Source organism: Drosophila ananassae, chromosome 2L (assembly GCF_017639315.1).
Source record: "Drosophila ananassae strain 14024-0371.13 chromosome 2L, ASM1763931v2, whole genome shotgun sequence".
NCBI classification, from domain to species: Eukaryota; Metazoa; Arthropoda; class Insecta; order Diptera; family Drosophilidae; genus Drosophila; species Drosophila ananassae.
In genome coordinates, this window is record NC_057927.1 from 8948661 (window position 1) to 8968955 (window position 20295).

Below are 20295 nucleotides of genomic sequence, written 5' to 3' on the forward strand. Positions count from 1 at the left end.
AAGATAATGCATTTTTAGTTTGTTTATACATAAGGTATATACATACATACATTTGTATATGAAAAAAAATAAGTTAAAAAAAAACATTTTACTTATGTTTTCACAAAGATGCATTTTATAATATTCCGAATATTATATAATAATGTAGTTTATTAGTTCACCTTTTAATATATATCAATAAAAATGATTAATTTTAAATCAATAATATTTTATTTTTAATTTTTTTAATTTAAAAAATATTTTAGCGAATTCGGTCACACTAACACCGTTATCGATAACTTTCCTGCAACACGTGCGCGCTTGTTTTAGTCCGGAATCTTGTTTTTCTTTACCATTTAAATCAATTAAAATATTTAAGAACTCTCCAAAATGTCGATTCGGGAGAAGCTGCTGATGAAGAAGATAGTGAAGAGGGAGAAAATGAAGAAGGAGCTGTCACAGAAGAAGGGCAAGGCGAAAAACCCAGAGCCGCAACCTCCACAGCAACAAAAAAAGACACAACCCAGTAAAAAGCAAGGAAAGCAGCCCAAGAAGCCTGTGGAAGAAGAGGATGGTAGGAGGCACCACTCAGATCTTGTCCTCATTGATTAATGTGATATTTTGCTTCCAGATGATTTAGAGGACGATTTCCAAGAGGCGCCAGTGGCCAAAACGAAAAAACCGAAGCAGGCAGCCAAGAAGCCCCAGATCCAGGTGGCGAATTCTGATTCGGATTCCGATGAAGAGGACTCCGAAGGTGTGCCAGAGGATGATGTGGACGACGAGAGTGAGGAGGGAGAAGAGGAGGAGGATGAACTGGCCAACGAAAGCGATGAAGATGAGGAGGAAGGTCAGTAAGTGGGTTATGCTTTGCCAGTAACCTTTGCAATGATGATTCAAAGGCGAATTTGACTCCTTGGGATCAGCGAGTTAATGCTGCCCATGGCAGAAATGAAATTCAATACAAAAATACTGAGGAATATAATAATTTCCACCCTTATCATCAGTTAATATTTGAAAATAACGAAAAAAATCTATTCCAGATGAAGATACGCCGGTGCCAGCGAAGAAATCCAAGCTGCTGCCCACCAAAGCAAAGCCCCAGAATGGCAAGCCCGTCAAGGACGATGAACCTTTCACCGTGGAATCATCGCTGGCTGCTTTGGACTACCGGGACTCGGATGATCGCAGCTTCAGCTCGTTGAAGGGAGCCGTTTCCGAGGCCACATTGAGGGCTGTGCAGGAAATGGGATTCACGGAGATGACCGAAATCCAGGCCAAATCATTGACGCCCTTGTTGAAGGGCCGCGATTTGGTGGGAGCTGCGCAGACAGGTTCCGGCAAGACCCTGGCCTTCCTGATACCCGCTGTCGAATTGATAAACAAGCTACGCTTCATGCCCCGAAACGGCACTGGAGTGATCATCATTTCCCCAACGAGAGAGCTGTCCATGCAGACGTTTGGGGTTTTGAAGGAACTGATGGCGCATCACCACCACACGTATGGCTTGGTGATGGGCGGATCAAACCGACAGGTGGAGAGCGAGAAGCTGGGCAAGGGCATTAATATACTGGTTGCCACGCCGGGTCGCCTCCTCGATCATTTGCAAAATTCACCCGATTTCCTGTACAAGAACCTGCAATGCCTGATTATCGACGAGGTCGACCGGATATTGGAGATTGGTTTCGAGGAGGAGCTGAAGCAAATCATAAATCTGCTACCGAGTAAGGAGGCCAAAGAATACCATATTGTTTACAATTCATTAACCTCTTCTTTTTTTAGAACGGCGGCAGACAATGCTCTTCTCGGCCACTCAGACCGCTAAGATCGACGCCCTTTCGAAGCTGGCCCTCAAAGCGGAGCCCATTTATGTCGGCGTGCACGACAACCAGGATACGGCCACTGTCGATGGCCTGGAGCAGGGCTATATCGTGTGCCCCTCTGAGAAGCGGCTGCTGGTGCTCTTCACTTTCCTGAAGAAGAACCGCAAGAAGAAGGTGATGGTCTTCTTCTCGTCATGCATGTCCGTTAAGTACCACCACGAACTCTTCAACTACATTGACCTGCCGGTGACCTCCATCCATGGGAAACAGAAGCAGACAAAGCGCACGACCACCTTCTTCCAGTTCTGCAATGCCGAGTCCGGTATTCTGCTCTGTACGGACGTGGCTGCCCGAGGTCTGGACATTCCACAGGTGGACTGGATTGTGCAGTACGATCCCCCAGATGACCCCCGTGAATATATTCATAGGGTCGGCCGTACGGCCAGAGGCTCGGGAACCTCGGGACATGCCTTACTGCTTATGCGGCCCGAAGAGTTGGGCTTTCTGCGCTACCTGAAGGCCGCCAAGGTGCCGCTGAATGAGTTCGAGTTCTCCTGGCAGAAAATTGCCGATATACAGCTGCAGGTAAAGTCATTTGTTAGACAATTAGTTGGAGAATCATATATTAAAGGATGTTTTTGTCCTTCCAGCTGGAGAAACTGATAGCCAAGAACTACTTCCTGAACCAATCCGCCAAGGAGGCGTTCAAATCATACGTGCGGGCATACGACTCCCACCAACTGAAGCAGATATTCAATGTCAACACCCTGGACCTGCAGGCGGTGGCCAAGAGCTTTGGCTTCCTGGTGCCGCCCGTGGTGGACCTGAAAGTGGGCGCGGCTAAGCGGGAGCGACCGGAGAAGAGAGTGGGCGGCGGAGGATTCGGGTACTACAAGAAGATGAACGAGGGATCGGACAGCAAGCAGCGGCACTTTAAGCAGGTCAACCGAGGTCAAGCCAAGAAGTTTATGCGTTAGTTTTAATTTTGGGCAATGATCCGTCTCTTTATTTGAGTGTGTATACATATAGGCAAAAAATAAAAATACAATAAATGTTTCCATTTCACGAACTCTCGCAACCATTTGGTCGGCAACATCCCACTCGATCTCTCCATGCGGATGTGGCATCTCCATATTTGTGGCTTGTTTTTCGTTTCAAATGTTTATTGGACGCCCAAATTTGGGCGATTGCGCCTCTTATTTCGTGGTTCGCCCGTTAAATTGTGCCAGTTTGGGGCCCACGCTCCCCCAGCGGAGCTCCAGCTGCTCGGCTGCCTGTCGCTGATGTGGTGTTGGGACAGCTAATCGATAATCGGGCTCTTAATCAATTGGTGACTTGCGGCGCCCACTGCACATGCAGTTACCAATTGAAACTGCATTGGCTTGCGGTCTATTTTCCAATAAAACATGTTCCACCCGCTAAAGACACTTCACATGCTCTCAAAACCTGAAATTCTGCCTGAAATTTGAAATATTTGAACATGAAATATGGTCTGATATGAAATATTTTAGATTTATGAGTAATTTAAAACAGAATTCTTTTCGACTTCTGCTTAAAATGCAATTTGATTTCAAAAAACTGGGCCTTAAGGGGCAACCCTAGTTGTAGCGCGAAAAATTGACCATTTTAACGGATTATTTAAAAGAAAACTACCAACATTTTTGAGTAATACCATTTATTTTCTAAAAATACTAAATATAAATTAAAAATTTTAATAAAAATCTCTGTCAAGAGATTCTGCATAAAGAGATCTGCATAAAAAACATGGTTTTCGGTGACCAATATTATAAGGAGCTGGTTCATCTGAAGCACAAAATTCAAACAAATTTAGTTAAAGTTGAAGATAATGTAGTCTTAAATCAACAATCCTTCGATTAAAGAATACATTTTTTTGTTTAAAAGAAGCCCACAAAGTTTGGGCAGAATCGGTATGGTAGTTTTTGAGAAATCACTTTTCTAGGAACCTAAGCTTTGAAAAAATTGAATTTTTGAAAGTTATAACTAGGGTTGCCCCCTTTATCATAGCTTTTGTTCTATTTTGGGTAATGGTTAGAACCTTATGGACGTTTCTGGAGCCAAAACTATGCCTCAAATTTCAAAATTTAAACCTTATTGGAGTAAAATTTTTCTGATCCGGATGATCGACTGTAAGTGCGCAGCAGTTGGCTGCCATCGAAATGTATCAGCAAATTAGATGAGGGAGCGTGGGCGGCTTGAATGAACGTTGAAGACCGCAACGCCCACAGGTACACACTCGCCTCCATACACCCCCTCCATTCAGACCACAAATTCATGCGAACTCACACTTGTGGCGGCCAACTAACGATATTTTCTGTGAATGAAACCCCGGGCCTTTCGGCTTGGCCATTCATGCGCGCTCCGGGACCCGGGGTTAGGTTAGTTTGGCTTAGTTGGCGGCTTGTTAAATCGAATCAGCCGGACAGGTTGTGAGCCGAGAGCATACTATATGCATATTCAAACTGGAAACTTTATGAATGGAACTGGAGGGGGGTGGGGCTGAGTGCATACACCTGTGGGTTGTGACACACTGTGAAGTTGCACTGGCACAGGCGGCAAAAGTGGTCGTGGCAGTTCTTTTTCACTTATTTTAAAAATATTATGGTTATTATATAAAATAAATATTAAATCTTAAAGAAACTCTCTTTTAAATTTTGAAAAATTCCAAAATCCAAACCCTTTACGACCACCCGAGTTACCAGAGCGGCCTGCATATGAGTACCTGTGTGGGTGTTGCAGGTCTCAAAGTTGAATAAAAAACAAAAATTCGAAAAACAAAACCGGAGGCGCCCACACGCAGCTCGTCGTGCGTAATGGAAACAACTGAAAACTGGTTGAATTCCCACTGCCACTTTTAACCAATATATTGTACACATTGCTAATTACACACACTGCCAGTGGGCTTTCTGTGTCGGGGGTAAATCAGGCAAAAGAATGGCTTATTCGACGGCCCAGTCCACCACACAGCCGTTAAATGTCTTGGCCAAATTTGCATTTGGCCGAAATGTGCTTAAGACAAAAAAGGATGCCAGTTGGCCAGCAGAGACTGAGTGTTGGCCAAGGTGGTGGGGACTCCATTTGGTGGTTTGGCAGTCTGGGGGGCCACTTCCTTATAAGAAGGTACTGTCGCCTCACGAGGAGTAATATTTTAATGCCAATTTCAGAATAAGGTACAACCGAAATGCCTTGGCTTTTGTAAGCAACTATTAGAGATTATCATTTGAAGGAAATCGCTATAAAATCTGGAGAAAACTGCACAGATTTCTATTTCTATATTTTTAAAAGAGTCGTGAAAAATAGACAAAAAACTTATTTTATAGGAGGTTTGGATGCTTAAGGTATTATTTAATTTAAGTATTAATTGGATACAGGTTCAGGTACAGGTGACTAATATAAGGGGCTAAAGAGCTTCTATTCATTTCCAAATTTCTAAGAGAGTCCATGGAAATAATTGATAAAAAATAGAATTCAAAGTTTAATTGAAGTTTGAGTTTGGAGGTTAAAAGCCAATCGATCGAAGAATCTTTTGAGGTATATGGCTCGTGGATCGAGAGTGAATTGGCAAAGATATAGACTTAGCTTTCAGCCATAAAGGCGTCCCTATGCATTTCCCGATTTTCTAGGAGCTCTATGGAAAAACTGCCAAAGAATCGAATTAAATCGAATCATTAAATAGGGACTCGATCGAAAATTCGTTTAATTCCACTTAAGAATCGGTTAAAAAATGGCAAAGATACAGACTTGGCTGTGGGATTGACAGCTTATGAAGTGCCTATTTTTTGTTGTTATGGTTTTTTTTAATGTTTTATGTTTAAACCTCTTTTTGGTTTTAGTTTGTAATTGTAGTAATTAAGTGCCTTAACAATAATGTGAAAGAAAAATAAAATAAACCTAATTATTATTAGTTAAAATTCAACTTTAAAATGGATTTCAATGACGCTTTTCATTTTGTAGAGAATTTGTTGACAAACTGTTTAAGAGTTCCAACACATTTTCCAAATTTAATAGATTATGATTCATTTAAAAAACTCCGATCATAGATCGGATCATGTATTTCAAATCTCTATAAAAGAAAAGATTAAACTAATGTTAAAAATGTTAAAACCCTCTAAAAAATGTGAAAAATAGGCCCACTGGGGAATGCTTTTAAAATATTTTGACGGTTTTCTCGCTGCACTTTACAGTTGCTAGAGGCTTTGTTCTGTGGGGATTTGAGTCGAAAAGTAGCTACCAACAGCTACGAAAATATAAAAAAGCACAAAGACTGAGGAAAGATAAATACAAAGCCCTAGAGAGATTAGCGGCCCACGGAAAACCTGGCACTCTTGGATCCGCCAGATGTCCAAACAGAAACAGAAATGTGCGCCGCCGCGTAGGTGTTTGGATTGGAAAGGGCTTTTGGCGGCGATCGGAGTCCATATCCATAAGATACAATGTCTCAATCGCCGCACATTGACACATATTTCCAAGGCAGTAAAGGCTGTATAATGGGCCCATATAAAATAATGGCGGCCCACACGCATTCGGGTCGATCGGTTAGAGGCAAGTGCACTCAAAAATACATTATTGTTCAAAAAATAATTCGAAAAATCCCTTTAACTTTTCAACATTTCAACCATGTTGTTAAAAAAAAGTTGTTATACAGCAAGTGGTATCTAGGCCTGTGGGACTCGTCTTGGCCAGGCCAATGGTGGGCGCCTGCTTTCCAATGAATCGATGTCCAATGTCCATCGGAGTCCACTCGGAAACTTTCACGTCTCATTTAAGTGCATGCGGGTGCCGCATTGGCCAAATACACGGAAGCCAGGCGGCGAAAAGAGTCTCTGCGATGGAAAGTAAAAGTTGTTGTCGGCCTAGGGTCGCTTATATGGCCAATGCCAATTTTCCCACATACATTTCGCACCACCAGGTACTGGTACTGGCTGAAACAGCTAACCAAGTTAACACCAACATTTGGTCAATGCGGGTTTTGGGCTCAACTCATTTGCATGGCGTTTTGGCCAAACTGAAGTTGCCCCCGCACTTGTCCGGGCTCGGTTCTAATCTGTCGCAGCAGTTTCAGTACGCAATTCATATGCCTCAATTTGAATTTCAACGCCTACGCGCCAAAGGCTGCCACTCAGACTGGTGATCTTTAAAGCGAGGTCTCTCATGAATATATCTATTATTTTTGTTTTGCCTATAGATTTTTAAATTTTAAATTAAAAATACAATTTTTAAATACATAAGTAAAGGTTTCGAAAACCCAACTCGAAAAAAGGGTGTTTTTGGGAACCGGGTAAACCGGTTAGAACGTGGGCGGGAACACAAAATTAGATTTCGATAACAAAAAAATACCAGAAAAGTGACTGAAAATACCAACGATCGCGCGATATCGAACATGTTGTTCCGTAACGTAACGACGTAACGACGAAGCGAATGTATATACAAACGGGAAAATGATAAAAGTACAAACGTAAAACGTAAACGCGAGAAACGTCTCACTCGCTCGTCAGCTCTCACTCGGTTCGGTTCAGTTATCTAAAACCTAAAACTAAATCTAAGACTAAACTGAAGCCCAAGGGAATCGTCCCGAGACCGTATTGATCAAGTAGAAGATCCTCGATCGGACAATGTGTGTACTCGCCTCAAGACCGAGAAACGGAAACGCCACAAAACGTGAAAACTAAAAACGCAGCTTGGGCCCCCACCACCAACAACAACAGCAATAGCAGCAACAACAAATACATAATCAGCAACTGTGCATATTTCTGCAAAATTTTCAGCCTTTCGAGGCACTTTTTGGAGTTTAAGAATCGCAGATGAATTGCATTTGGCAAAATATGTTCGCCAGCGACAAATGATTTCGACAAGTTCTGTAAATCGGCTGGAAATAAGAAGTGTAATTTGCATATAAAATTATTTCGTTTTCGTTTTTGTTGTATTTGCTGCAGCGCGAGGGAGAGGCAGATATTTTGACATTCTGCTTTCATTCATCTCCGTCGTGGTTGTTGCGCTCACTCACACAAGCACACGCACACAGATACCCACGATCTCCGAGAGGCGATCGCTGAGGAATTTTCTGTCTTCTCTCCTCGCCGTGTGTGTGTATTTGTTGTGTGTCTGTGTGAGTGGGTATGCGAGAGACTGAGTAGTTGTTGTTGCTGGCCGAAAAACCTTTTTTTGGGTGGAGTTGTTTTCATTTCATTTTCTGTTTTCCGTTTTCTGTTTTTCGTTTTCTGTTTTCCGTTTTGTGGCAAATCAATATATATGGACGACTCGTGAACGATTTACTTAATGAATTTAACAAAATTTACAAATCCCCACAGTAAGGTGTTGAAAAGAAGCTGAAAAATAGTGAAAAATTGTTGCAAAGACCCCTCGAAACAAGTTATAAGTTATATACATACGCTTCTGTAACAAGAATCTCCCAGAATAAACAAAGCCCCCCCACAACAACAACAACAACAACAAAACAACAAACACACACACACACACACGCGAAATGAGTGTCTGTGAGAGCAAAGCCGTTGTGCAACAGATGCAGTTGCAGCAACAGGCCGCCGCCGCAGTTGCCGCAGCAGCCGCCGTTCAACAGCAGCAGCAGGCCGCCCAGCAGCAGGTTCAGGCGGTCCAGGCCGCCCAAGCCCAGGCCCAGGCTCAGGCCCAGGCACAGGCGCAGGCGCAGCAAGCCGTCCAGGTCCAGGTCCAGGTGCCCCAGGTGCCCCACCTCACCCCGCAGCAGCAGCAGCAGAGCACACAGAGCATCGCCGACTATCTGGCCCAGTTGCTCAAGGACCGCAAGCAGCTGGCCGCCTTCCCCAATGTCTTCACGCACGTCGAGCGCCTGCTGGACGAAGGTAAGTGGACTTGGACACCAGGATAACTGGCTATAAGAGATGTACTCCCCCACCCTCCAGACCTCATAGCTTCAAAATTAGAGAGATTCGTCATGTCGAGTGCGAAAATGATATCATCTGCCAGTTGAGACCCTGAATTTTTGGCCAAAATCCACATAGACTGGCTCTGTCTCCAATGGGTTAAGTTCCCGCCGTCCCTGATCTCGCGTGTCTGGTCGTCTCTCCTCTCCATTTCTCCTCCTTGCCGAGTTCATTCCACCTTACGGCTGGCTGGCAGGCGAGGCAGGAGAGCCGAAGAGTGTTTGTTATTTTTAGTTACTTCCTTTTTGGCTCTCTCCCTATCGCGCCTCCTTCTTTGGGTCTTCTTCGCTTTTGTGTCTGGGCTCCCCCTTGTTGTTCTTGTTATGATTTCTTTGTTGACTCGGCCATTCGTACACAAAAAAAAAATGGAGATTTGGTGGGTGGAGGCGGGATGCGGGAGAAGGTACACTGGAGAGCCGTGGGGGGGAAAATGTGATAACTTTCCACAGGCGGTCCCAGGGCCTCTCAATTATCTCAATCCGGTGGGTTCTACTCCGAAAGATCGAAAGCTATCTGCGAGCAAGCACAGATGTATCTGACAGATACCTCCGCCCACGCCCACGCCCACGCCCGAGGCAAGGAAAAACAAAAAACCCACCAAAAACCGACCTAAACCAAACACCACTCGAAAAGTCAACTTTCGGGAATGCTACGGGTTCCACGCCGAGGCGGGGGCGGGGGCGGGTAGGGAAGGCAAGGGGCGTGCCACTACCTGGTCGCATCTCGCCTCGTTTCTGGATTATTTGCCCAACATCTGCTGGCCATATGCAGGCCGGGCGAGTGTCGCCTCGTAATGACAAAATTATGTTGCACAGATACACAGATACAGATACAGATTCGGCTGAGAGTTGCGGCGTACTTGCAGATACTCCAGGGTACTCTCGACTGCGAGTACTTTCGGATTCCCACTCGAGAGGTTCTGGTTCGGCAGCTCTGATTTAAATTCTTCATAAATAATGCTCAGTTTGCTTCCTGCTTCTGATAATCGAACTCGAAGTGGACTAATGGCTGATAATGGAAGTACCGTTGTACTACCTGAGTTTCCAGTGAAGTGGCAACCCTAAGAGCCCCCCAAAATACACAAAGTGGGGGATTCCGAACTATCGTTTCATTAATTGGCAAGACTTCGATCTGATTTCGATTATTAAGAATATATCGAAAATGAAGAGTAATCGAAGTACCGTTGCACTCTAGGACTTTTTGGTGAAGTGTCAACCCTAAGAGTCCTCCAAAATCCATGTTCCATAAGAATATATCGATAATGAAGAATAATCGAAGTAATATCGTGCTCCCTGAGTTAATGGTGAAGTGCCATCCCTAAGTTCCCTCCACTTCTGAACTGACTCCCATATAGTTCCATAAATTAGCAAGATTCCGATCTAATTTCGATTACTAAGAATTTATCGATAATGAAGAATAATCGAAGTACTATCGTGCTCCCTTGAGTTATTGGTGAAGTGTCAACTCTAAGAGCCTACTTCCATAAATAAGCCAGATTTCGATTGGAAAGATATCGATAATGAAGGATAATCGAAGTATCGTCGTGCTCCTTGAGTTATTGGTAAAGTGCCAACCCTAATTCCCTTCAAAATCCACAAAGTGGAGATTTTTGAACTAATTCGCATAAAGTTCCATAAATTAGCCAAATTTCGATCTGTTTTCGATTGGAAAGATATCGATAATGAAGAATAATCACCTGGAGTTATCAGATAATTAAGTACCAGGTATCGCTCGACTGGAACCCCCGAACCAGCATTCTCGTTTTGGCTCATTTCTGGCCCGGCTGCAAACTAGTTTCCGTCTACAAATCGTATTTGCTGAAAGCCACAAGCGTTGACAGTCCGCCAAACCCGTTCCACCAGACCCGATCCACTAAAATCCAAGCACTGGCGAAATAAAAACAAAACAAACTGCCTGGCTTATCAGCTTAGTGGGTGGAGGGTTGAGGGTCTCGGGTTTTTAACTCTCTGTCATGGAGCTGGGAACCCAAAAACCCACAAAAAAATCCAACCGATGACCAGCGCTATCTGCAACTAGCCGCGCCACTAACGGCTTTCAACTTTTCAACTCGCTAGAAGTTTTTCTCTTTTTTTTTTTTCTGCCCGCGACGTGTCTGCAACTTTCTCTTTTCAATTGCGGCTGTCGTTGGGCATTGTTTTTGTTTTTGTTTTCGTTGAGGAGCCACCCAGAAGATGCCACTTTTCAGAGCCAAAGAGGCTTTTATATCCTAAGATATAGCTGCGATCTAATTAGCTTCCTGCCTCACCTCAAGCTTGAGGATGGGGTTCTGTCCGCGGGGCTACCTCGAGTAGCTGCCAGTGAAGATACATCTACAAGATGTATCTGTACAGTGCGTATCACCAGCGAATGGCTATAAGGCAAGCAGTTGAAGCTCTATTACGAGGGATTATCGGTTCATAAATCGGCAGTAACTTGTATTTAATAGATACTTCTTGTTGTGTATCTTTTAGGAGAGACACTACCCCTATGAGACCCACTGTCTCATTTCTTTCTGTTTATTTTAGCGCCTTTTTGTTCTTTTTCTTTCGCCGAACGCTTCTGGCCCTGCTGACATAAATTCTGGCTGCTATTTTGACGAGAGCTGTTCTGTTCCCTCCGTCCGTCTGACTCACGCCCGAGAACGAGCCGAGAGTATCTGTTGGATAGCCTCTGACACACGCCGCTGGAGCACGTTTCCCAGCCGTATCCGAATCCAAATCTGTATCTGTATCTGTATCTGTATCTGTATCTCCGGGCCGTATCTGTTTCGGCCGCTATTCATAGTCGCGTTTTGCACAGTTGAAGTGTGCCTAGACTGTGTGAATGCGACGTCAGAAGAGAGCTCTCCTCGGAGCCCCGATCTCGGATCTCGGATTACTGGCGACCAAGCATAACTGCACGTACTCGGAGATATCTCGGCGGCTGCGACTGCGGCCATCTTCCGCATGACGCTTGTGCCTACCTGGGCTGTGAGGTGATATAAAGGGGCGACAGCAACACCCCCCTTTTGTTTTCGATTTGGCAACAACACCCGCACCTGACCGAAAGTAAATATAGAACGGCTACTGCAGTCAAGGTGTATCTGAGAGATACACCCCCCCCCCTCAGATACACCGCATTGTGCATCCTCGAGAACGAAAGCCAGGCACCAGAAGAGAACCGAAATCAAATTACCAACGCCCGCGACTCGAATGTTTATATGGCCGATATATGTATCTAAATATATATATCCCCGCACATACATATATCCCCAGCTAGCTGGCCGGCCGATCGTCGGCATTTCTCGGCGGCGGATACACAAAAAATTTTCACTCCTGCTCGTTCGGCGGACGTTTTTCATGAAAATTTGAAATGTGTTTCATTTCATCTAAAATTAGATTATTGGAAAATGGTTTTTCGCCGCCATTTCGTTGGCTTCTGGTTGGAATTCTGTTTCTGGGGCGTTGGTTTCACCTTCTGGCCAACTCGAATAGCCGACGGAGGCGGGGACTGATTGGGAGAGTCATTAAAATCGGAAATTGAAGTGCCTTGTTGACATTAATGCGGCGGCTGCTACTGTTGCTGGTGTTGGAAGTTAAATGCAAACACAACGATGCTGAAAGACAAACAAACGATGGCCCATCCTTCTCTAGACTACCACAAAAAAGATACATTTGATTGCCCAACGTCACGATCGATTTGGTTTTTGTTTAGTATTAGTAATGGCGGCGGAATAGGCTGGGCTCTGGGCTCTGGGCTTTGGGCTCTGGCTCCAGGTTCTCCTCATGACGTGCTCATAAATTTGTTGACAATTGTTATGCGAAATGCGTACCGGAGACCGAGCGAGCGATCTATTGGATACCAACCCTGCCCATACACGTTTCATTGCGTTTTCAAATTCAATTAAAATCTTTTGTCATGGCTTGGGGATCGTGGCTGGGTTTCGATTTGATTTGTGATTTTCTGTCGGCCAAAAATGCAGCGATGCGTTGGCTTGCAGCGCGGAAGTCGGATGGCACTTGGCCTGAAAGGGCATTGGACGGATGGTCGGTGGTTGAGGAGCGAAAGCCAGTCGAGTATGGCGGCGAAAGTCTGGGCTGGTTATCTAACAAAAGCATTACATGATGGCTCCAATTAGCCTCCAATCCGGATAGTATGTCTTTAGGAATAATATTGTGGCCCGATTGTGGTTTCGATTCCCAAGTATTCCAGCTCTGACAGCTGCTCCGACAGCCTTCAATTAGCGATTTCCCTGGAAAGTGGCCCTGGATGTTTGTGCTGTGAGCCATCCGATTTCCAGTGGGCTCCCACCCGGCGATGGCGTCATCTGGCGAGTCACCCGATATCCCCCCGGCTGCATCAAATTGGCACATAGAACGTATAATTCTTTTTGTGTTTTTGTGTGTTTTTTTGGTCGAAAATAGCCAAACGGGCTGTGAGACAAAGAAGCGCGCAATTAAAATATTTTTCACATGCTCGGGTTTCCTCCAACCCGCCACATGGAGATGCCCCTAGCCGGCGGAGAGGCACGCGACTACCAGCAGCAGCCATGTGGCATTAGACAATTGCTTTAATGTGCCACCAGGCTGCACAAATTGAACAATTTGATAACAAACGCAGATCGGGAAAGAACACAAGGGGGTGGGCCTGCCACTTGAGCGTCAGATACAAAGGGGCTACATTGTGGATGGCTGGATGACTGGATGGCTGGATGACTAGATGGATGGCCCCTTTGAAGTTGCCTGTGCCATATGGTCCTCGGATTCTGTGGCTCTAACCCGAACTTGCAACTCTCCCGATATGGGCAGCCACTCGGGGCCGGGGCGAGTGATTCACTTTCATTGCAGCTCTGCCGTTCGATTTAGATCGGTAATCAATTTAATTTTTCAATTGCTGCCTGCCCCACTCCCCTCTCTCCCAACTCCAGCTGCTGGGTGGCGTGTGAAATGCGGGCTACCGCATGAATGCCAAACCCGGAAAAGTTCCATCCTTCTCCTGTAACCAGGACGACTTTTGTTTCGACTTTTCGGAGGAATTCACAAATAGTTCGGAAAGTAGGGGGGGGGGGGGGGGGGGGGGCAGGAGCTGTGAATAAATTCCCAAAGTGCGGATTATCTCTCAAAGGTAGCTCCTGGCAACCCCCCACCCCCCTCACTTGAGTCAATTAGCGCCCTAATGTGGCGAATTAAAGTGATGAGCCATCCGCTCGACAAACACGAAAAATTAAAACAGAAATTCAAACTGTCAGCAACCTTCCTTGCCCCACCACGAGGGGGGTGCCACAACTATGACAAAACACTGAAAAGAAAAGAAAAGAAAAAGGGGATAAAAATTAAACAAAAATGCGTCATGAACTCAGAGGCATGAAAACATAGAAACAAAAAGATACAGATACAAGATACAAGATACCCGCTTGTCTGCTCCTCACTATCTCCTCCTTGGCTTCATTGATTCCCGAGACAATTAACGAGAGCGCACTGTGGAGAGTGGAGAGACGAGAGTGGAGAGTGGAGACAATAAAAGTGAAGAAGTCAGATCAAGATACAACTACCGTTGGCATGCAAATGGGGTTGTACACCTTTACAGTTAGAGATTATCCGTTAGATGGGGAAATTGTGAGGTTAAGTGAGAATCTTCAGATTAAAAAATAAATAAATAATAGTTTAAGATTAATATTCAAGAAATTTATTGTTGAATAAATTTAAAATCTAAAAGAAAAGAGCATCTTCTAGTCACTTTTAGGAACTAAAGTTCTCTGTCAAGTAGTTCATGCGTTCTATCTTTGTATCTTTGTATCTCAATCTCAATTTCGTTACCTTTTTCAAGAGCTCCGACTGCAATTGGAAAATGCGACATGAGTCGACGTGTTTCTGTTTTTTATTTCGTTTTTTAAAGCATGAATGAATCCCGCCAGCCAAAGTCACGTCCTCTTGCGTTAACCTGTCGGATGTATCTGTATCTGTGTATCTATGTATCTGTGTATCTGATGGCATTTTCCTTTGGGGGACCCCGACGCAGCCGTTGAAGTTTTGGGCTATTTTGGGCCAACGCATCGGGCCAAGAGTGTGCAGTTTGCGCAAAAAGAACTATTTCGGGCGAAAGCAGTTGCTATTTCATAAAATCAAGTAGCTGCCACGCCCCTGGGCCGCCCTAACCGCTGCCTTTTCCGTCAGCTGTTCCGAATTCAGCGAGCGGGGGAGGCCGACAGCCGACAGTCGTTGCAGTTGCTTGGCGCTTGTGGCTTGGCTTGTGACTTTGTCTCTTGGATTTCTGGCTTCTCTGGCTTTGTTTTTTGGTTTTTTGATTTTTGGCTTTCGATTCGCCATAAATGTTTAATGTCGTGCCGAGCTGGCCAGCCACGTAGCTGCGTTTTTGGGTTAAGAGCCATTTTATATGCGCCGCTCATGTCAATCACGGGGGCTGGTGTGGGCGGAGGAATTAATTGCCAGGCTCCTTGCCTCGTCCTGCCCCGAACTAGTGCCTCCAAGTGGGCCGATCATTCTTTACTTTAACGACAAGGCTGGCCCTGAACCGCCCGCCCAAGCTTCACTTTCAAACAGCCCACACTCTGGGCCTCCTCCAGACCAGCTGTTTCTGGCCAAGGACGACCTGCGGCTTATCGGAATGTCATTGGCACCGAGTTTGGAGCGAGTGCACTTGCATTTTCAAGCTTCTAGCAGCCTACCTGGGCCCACGTAGGCTTTTCCGGTTTTCCACGCACTGCTCAGATGCCCACTCGAAGTTATTTTGTCACAAAGCGACACTCGAGGAGGCAGCAAAAGAAAGGGAAAGATCTCCAAGAGGCCAGAGACGTGGGCGAGGAACTAAAAAAAGAAATGAAGTAAAAAGGTGTTAAGAACAAGTTGCTTGCTCGCCCACTGATGGCCAGAGCGAACTATGGTACTTTGGCCAGAACTAGCCAGTTTTCTCTCATCTTGTGGACATGTGCGTGAGTGTACTTAAAGACATTTATTATTTTAATTCCCGTCCAAGGCGAGGCGACGGGCAGCAAGAAGGGAAAGGCTGGCGGCTGGCGGCCGCTTTGGCTTTTGTTTCAAAACGAGTTGTCTTTCGACCGCACTTCAATGTTGGTCAAACACATTATGCCTCATATTGCGAAGTGATGTGTTGGTGGTTGGTGGCTGGTGGTTTCCGAGCACATAATACATCATGCTGGCTGGTAGGTGGTCAAGTGCTGTTGTCCAACAAGAGCTGTGTGTCACACAACGTACGATGTATGTGAAAGGCAGAGCCTCCTAGGTCTGCTGCTCGATCGATTAAATTTGGTCCAAATCGAGCGCCGAACGGCCCGGCTAATTATGGGCGAGTATAAAAAATATTATAAACATGACATAAGCCACCATAGCCGTCAGCCTGTTGCTCCAAAAACGGCAGCAACTGCAACTTTCTCCGCGTGCCAAGAGCCGCAAATGATTTTCCAGCCAAATGGCCAAAGTTTATGGGCCAGCCCGAAGCGAAAAGTTTTCCAGGCTGGCCCAGGCTGTGAGTTTTCAAAGCAAGAATGTATACATTTTTGAGTGAAAAACAAGCCCATATTTCGGGAAAAAAATCATCTCTAAAAAGACAAATAAGAGCGAAACTTGTTGGAGATTTCTAATTCAAAAGGTCATGAACTCTGTGTGTTCTGGCTGCTCTTCTTGTTTATGTTCCCCACACGTTGCCGCAGCGGACTCTGGTCCGGAAAAGTCATTCGGCTACTCCAGAAATAAACAAGCAGCGATGGCAGGCAGGCCCCGAAGACGATCTTGCCTCCTGAAAATGCGGTCAGAAATAGAATAATGGGCTCCGAATCAGGAGGGGGGCCAGGGGAGTCCTCCGGCCGTGCTGATGGAAGAGTTCAAGTGCTCGGGTTCCTAGAGGTTCGGGGTTCCTTGATGGGGGCCCTCTACTAGGCATATCTAGTTCCATCCATAAATCCATCTTTCGCCTTCTGTTTGGCCCGAGATAGTGCACTCCTCCACATGAACGCCATTTCATTGTTTTAATCTTATCTAATCGGAGCACTTTTCCTGTTTATTTCCAGGTGAGTTTCCTTATCGGAGCGGCACAGTAGCCGGTAGTGACAAGAACAAAATGCCGTCGCTTGTGGGACTAACCTGATTGGCCGAGTACACAAATCGCCTATTAGCTATACTAGATACTGTTGGCTTTTAATTGGTTTAAGCGGCCATTGCAGTCGTGAGACATCCAGACACCCAGCCGGAGGGAGGACCCAGCTCAGCTGGATTTTTATGAGCCCGCGGCCATAAAATCAGCAACAGTTAATTGCTTTATAGAAATGGGCGCGTGTGTCGCCCCGACTCGGCTACCGTTCTGGCCCACCTGGCCAATTGTCATTCATCTCTGTTTTGAAATTTATGCACTGAAGGCTTCAATTTATTCAGCTTAATTTTTAGAAGCTTAATTAGCGAAGCCAGCGGTATTGAACTCAACCCTAAACCGTAGGAAGCCAAAGCCGAAGCTGCTCTTAATTAATTTATATTTTTTGTGTTTTTTGGGTGTATTTCTTTTCAGTTAGGGGTCAGGGTGCGGCTTCCTGCCTCGGCTCGGGCATAATTTGGTCAGCAATTGTTGCGAATTAGAAATATGTTTTGAGGAGCGTGGAGAACAGTTTCCAATTGTAGCCAATTAGGGACTGCACTGGGATTGTTATATAACCGAAATATAAGGTCTAAAAGTCTAAAGTAATTTACGCATCGATTGCATATCCATTTGGTTCGTTTTTGGGGGGTTTTCCCCCACATCGAGCTACGTGGGGGCATTTTGCTGGAAATTGTGCTCATGGGAACTGATTGATTAGCGGGTAGTTGCTTGGCTCAGTGCCTTGCACCGAACCACTTGCACCACCAACCACTAGCCACCAACCACTAGCCACTAGCCACTAACCACTGGCAGACAGACATTTGCAATGCTTTTTGGCAACGACAAGTTGCAGTTTCAATTGATTTAACTCTGTTTTTCTGCTGGTGGTGCTATCTTTTGGCCAGCAATTTTCCAAACTAGTTTGTTTGTTTGTTATGTTAGTGGCGAAAAGATACAAAATGTAGCCAGCGGCTCTCACGAACCGAAGCCACCATTTGGCAGGCCAACACACACTTAATGAGCCAGGCCGGCCAGCTGTTCCAGCCCCGTGACTCAAAGCACTGGTCGTCGCTCTCCGTGGGATGAACTGGCCAAGTGAATCACTTGCTGTCAGTTTCTAACTTTAAAAGAAGGAATGTGGGAGCTTGAGTTTCATAGATTTTCCCAGAAACCCTTTCCTCTCAATAATGCCACAACATTTTCGTCAAACAATTGCCTTCAAGTGCTTATTGAAAAGGGCTTTGTTTTTCGTTAATTGTCTGATTGGTGTCGATTGCTGTGACACGTATTTAATTTGGCTGATGTATCTGGCTCTGGGCCACGCCTCGCCCCAGCTCTTGGTCGATTGTTCAGATTTGAGAGGCTTAACGTCGGGCTGCAAGGCTGCCATTGTTTGGCTGGCGGTGTCCATGTGAAAATTCGCCGTAATCTGCCGCCAATGGCCCGATGATGATGGCCCGCCCACACACTTATCTGGCAGGGGGTGTGGAACATGAAACACACATAATTTGTCCGCCTGGTTGTGTGCTTAGTGCTGTTGACTTGGAAGTGGTGCGTGTATTTGCTTTTGACAACAACTTTCCATTTTGGCCCATTGTCTCTGGCTCTTGCTCTGGCTGTGGCTCCGAAAACATTTCACTTCCTTTCGATTCAACACCTTCTCCAACTCGGCAGCTCATCTTCAGAGTCATGAGCATTCCGGCGTGACTTCCAGCCAGCCAAGTTCGTCACAGAAATGTGGGCCATGCCAGATAAAGGGGGTCTCTGGCTGCGACATGTGAAAAGCCTACCTACACATTGTTTTTCCACCATTTTCTTGGATTTCGCTTGACACATTTTCCTCTGGTTTTTTCCTGCCATTGCTGATGTCACATGCTGCGAATGCGATGGCTCTCGCGATTTATGATGTGGGTGGGCATTAATTTTAATGCCCTTAGACGGGATTTTGGCCGTCGGGACAGCCGTCCATTAATGTGTTCCCACCTCCTCCTTCCCCGGCGTAGATGCCCCAGCGTATGTGCCTAATTAAATGGCAATGGCTACTAAAGTGCCGCGACAATAAAAATATAATATTTCGGTGGAATTAGTCACGGTTCGGAATCCGGTGTGTGCGATTAGCTAAGTGAGTACTTGGAGATCGTAATCGCTGCGATTTATTAGCCGCCGCAAATGAGCAGCTAACAATGTTTTAATTTTAATTGAATTAGCTTGAATTAATTTTATTTGAGCTCCGAATCGGACTTGTTCGCACATTTAATCTTGTGACATGACAGTCTTTATTACAAGCCATTGATGACTAATAAGAGTTATTAGAACCATCTATCAATAGAAAGTATTAACGTAATATTTATTTTCTCGCTATTTGTTACACTGACATCTGCGAATTAAAGCCAAACTGGATAGTGGTTGGGTCCAAAAAAAGAGCATTATCAGCGGCATTGTTTACTTAAGCGTTGGCCAAAAAAATTGGGTTTATTTAACTAACAATTTATACATTATTCCGTGTTATTGTTAGCTTAATGTGCGTTTTATCAATTCCACAGAGCTGTATAGGTTCAAGTGTTTACTCGCGTGCTCTTGTGTGGGATTCAATCTGAATCCGAAACTGTTGAATCCAACCAGGTGGAGATTTATTCTTCTCGTGATTTTCAATTTCTGCTATTGTTTTTGCGTGTCGGGAAATCATTGAAAATATTTCCCGGTGCATAAATAAACAATGCTGGACGAGAAACATTTGTTGTTCCAATGGAATGCACGGATCTAAAAATTTAATAAAAATCTGCAGTTCCAGTTTCGGCCAGAATTCTCTTTTTAGGATTTTTTTGGGATTCCGCCCAAGGACATTGAACATTCTTCCTTTGCGTTACAATGTTTGCTTTGAGTTCGGTTGCCTGCATTTAATTTTCCTTTTCATCTCCTGGCTTCTGGCTCCTGGAAAACCTTTCTCCCGACCACCTTCTTTCAACTTTGATTATTTTTTCACGCTTTAAGGAGCCCTGTTGGCAGGGACTCCCCTGTACATAAATTTTTTTTTCGGTTGGGGCTGGTGTTTGCTTAGCGTTTGTTTTGCTTTTTGGAACTGACATGACCTATTTTTTATGGGAGCATTGTTTTATGTAGCTCTGTTCTACTGCCACTACTGCTTTAATTGTGTTTTCATTGTTTTATTTCGCTTTTAATGGCTGTCGCTGTCGCTGGCGCTGTCGCCGGTTGTGACTCAACGGAGTTTTAAACTCGCCGAATGTGGGTTAAAGTCTGCGAGATAAAAAATGCGCTGCATCTGCACTCTGAATTATTCGAAATCGTGTTAACAAAACTCTGTATGTTTCGGAAAAGACAAAAAATCAGATGAACCGATCGAATTGAAATATTAATGTCGCCACTGAGCGTGTGAACCGAGGAACGGCGACAGCTTTATGATGTTTGAAATTTATTAATGAAAGTGGATAAAAAACTGTCATTGCCGCCGCTGC

General features: G+C 45.0%; 2 protein-coding genes across 8 annotated transcripts in view; both read left to right on the top strand.

The window, feature by feature from the left end:
- Positions 1-232: 232 nt before the first annotated feature.
- Positions 233-2867, top strand: LOC6500844 (probable ATP-dependent RNA helicase pitchoune). The gene is made up of 5 exons (XM_001953988.4): positions 233-553; positions 611-829; positions 1023-1703; positions 1762-2387; positions 2453-2867. The coding sequence occupies exons 1-5, from the start codon at positions 370-372 to the stop codon at positions 2777-2779; spliced, it is 2037 nt and encodes a 678-aa protein (XP_001954024.1). The 5' UTR covers positions 233-369; the 3' UTR covers positions 2780-2867.
- Positions 2868-7210: 4343 nt separating this feature from the next.
- The window catches only part of LOC6500845 (protein held out wings), a 28593-nt gene continuing 15508 nt past the window's right edge, over positions 7211-20295 (top strand). For 3 of the 7 annotated variants that reach the window (XM_014911271.3, XM_044715069.1, XM_032449855.2), the window contains exons 1-2: positions 7211-7434; positions 8129-8659. In XM_014911271.3, the coding sequence (XP_014766757.1) occupies positions 8305-8659 (355 nt within the window). In that variant the 5' untranslated portion in view covers positions 7211-7434; positions 8129-8304. Of the gene's footprint in view, positions 7435-7460; positions 7479-8128; positions 8660-20295 lie in introns of those variants that run through there. The other 4 variants (XM_014911272.3, XM_032449856.2, XM_032449857.2 and 1 more) reach the window with 2 other exon arrangements.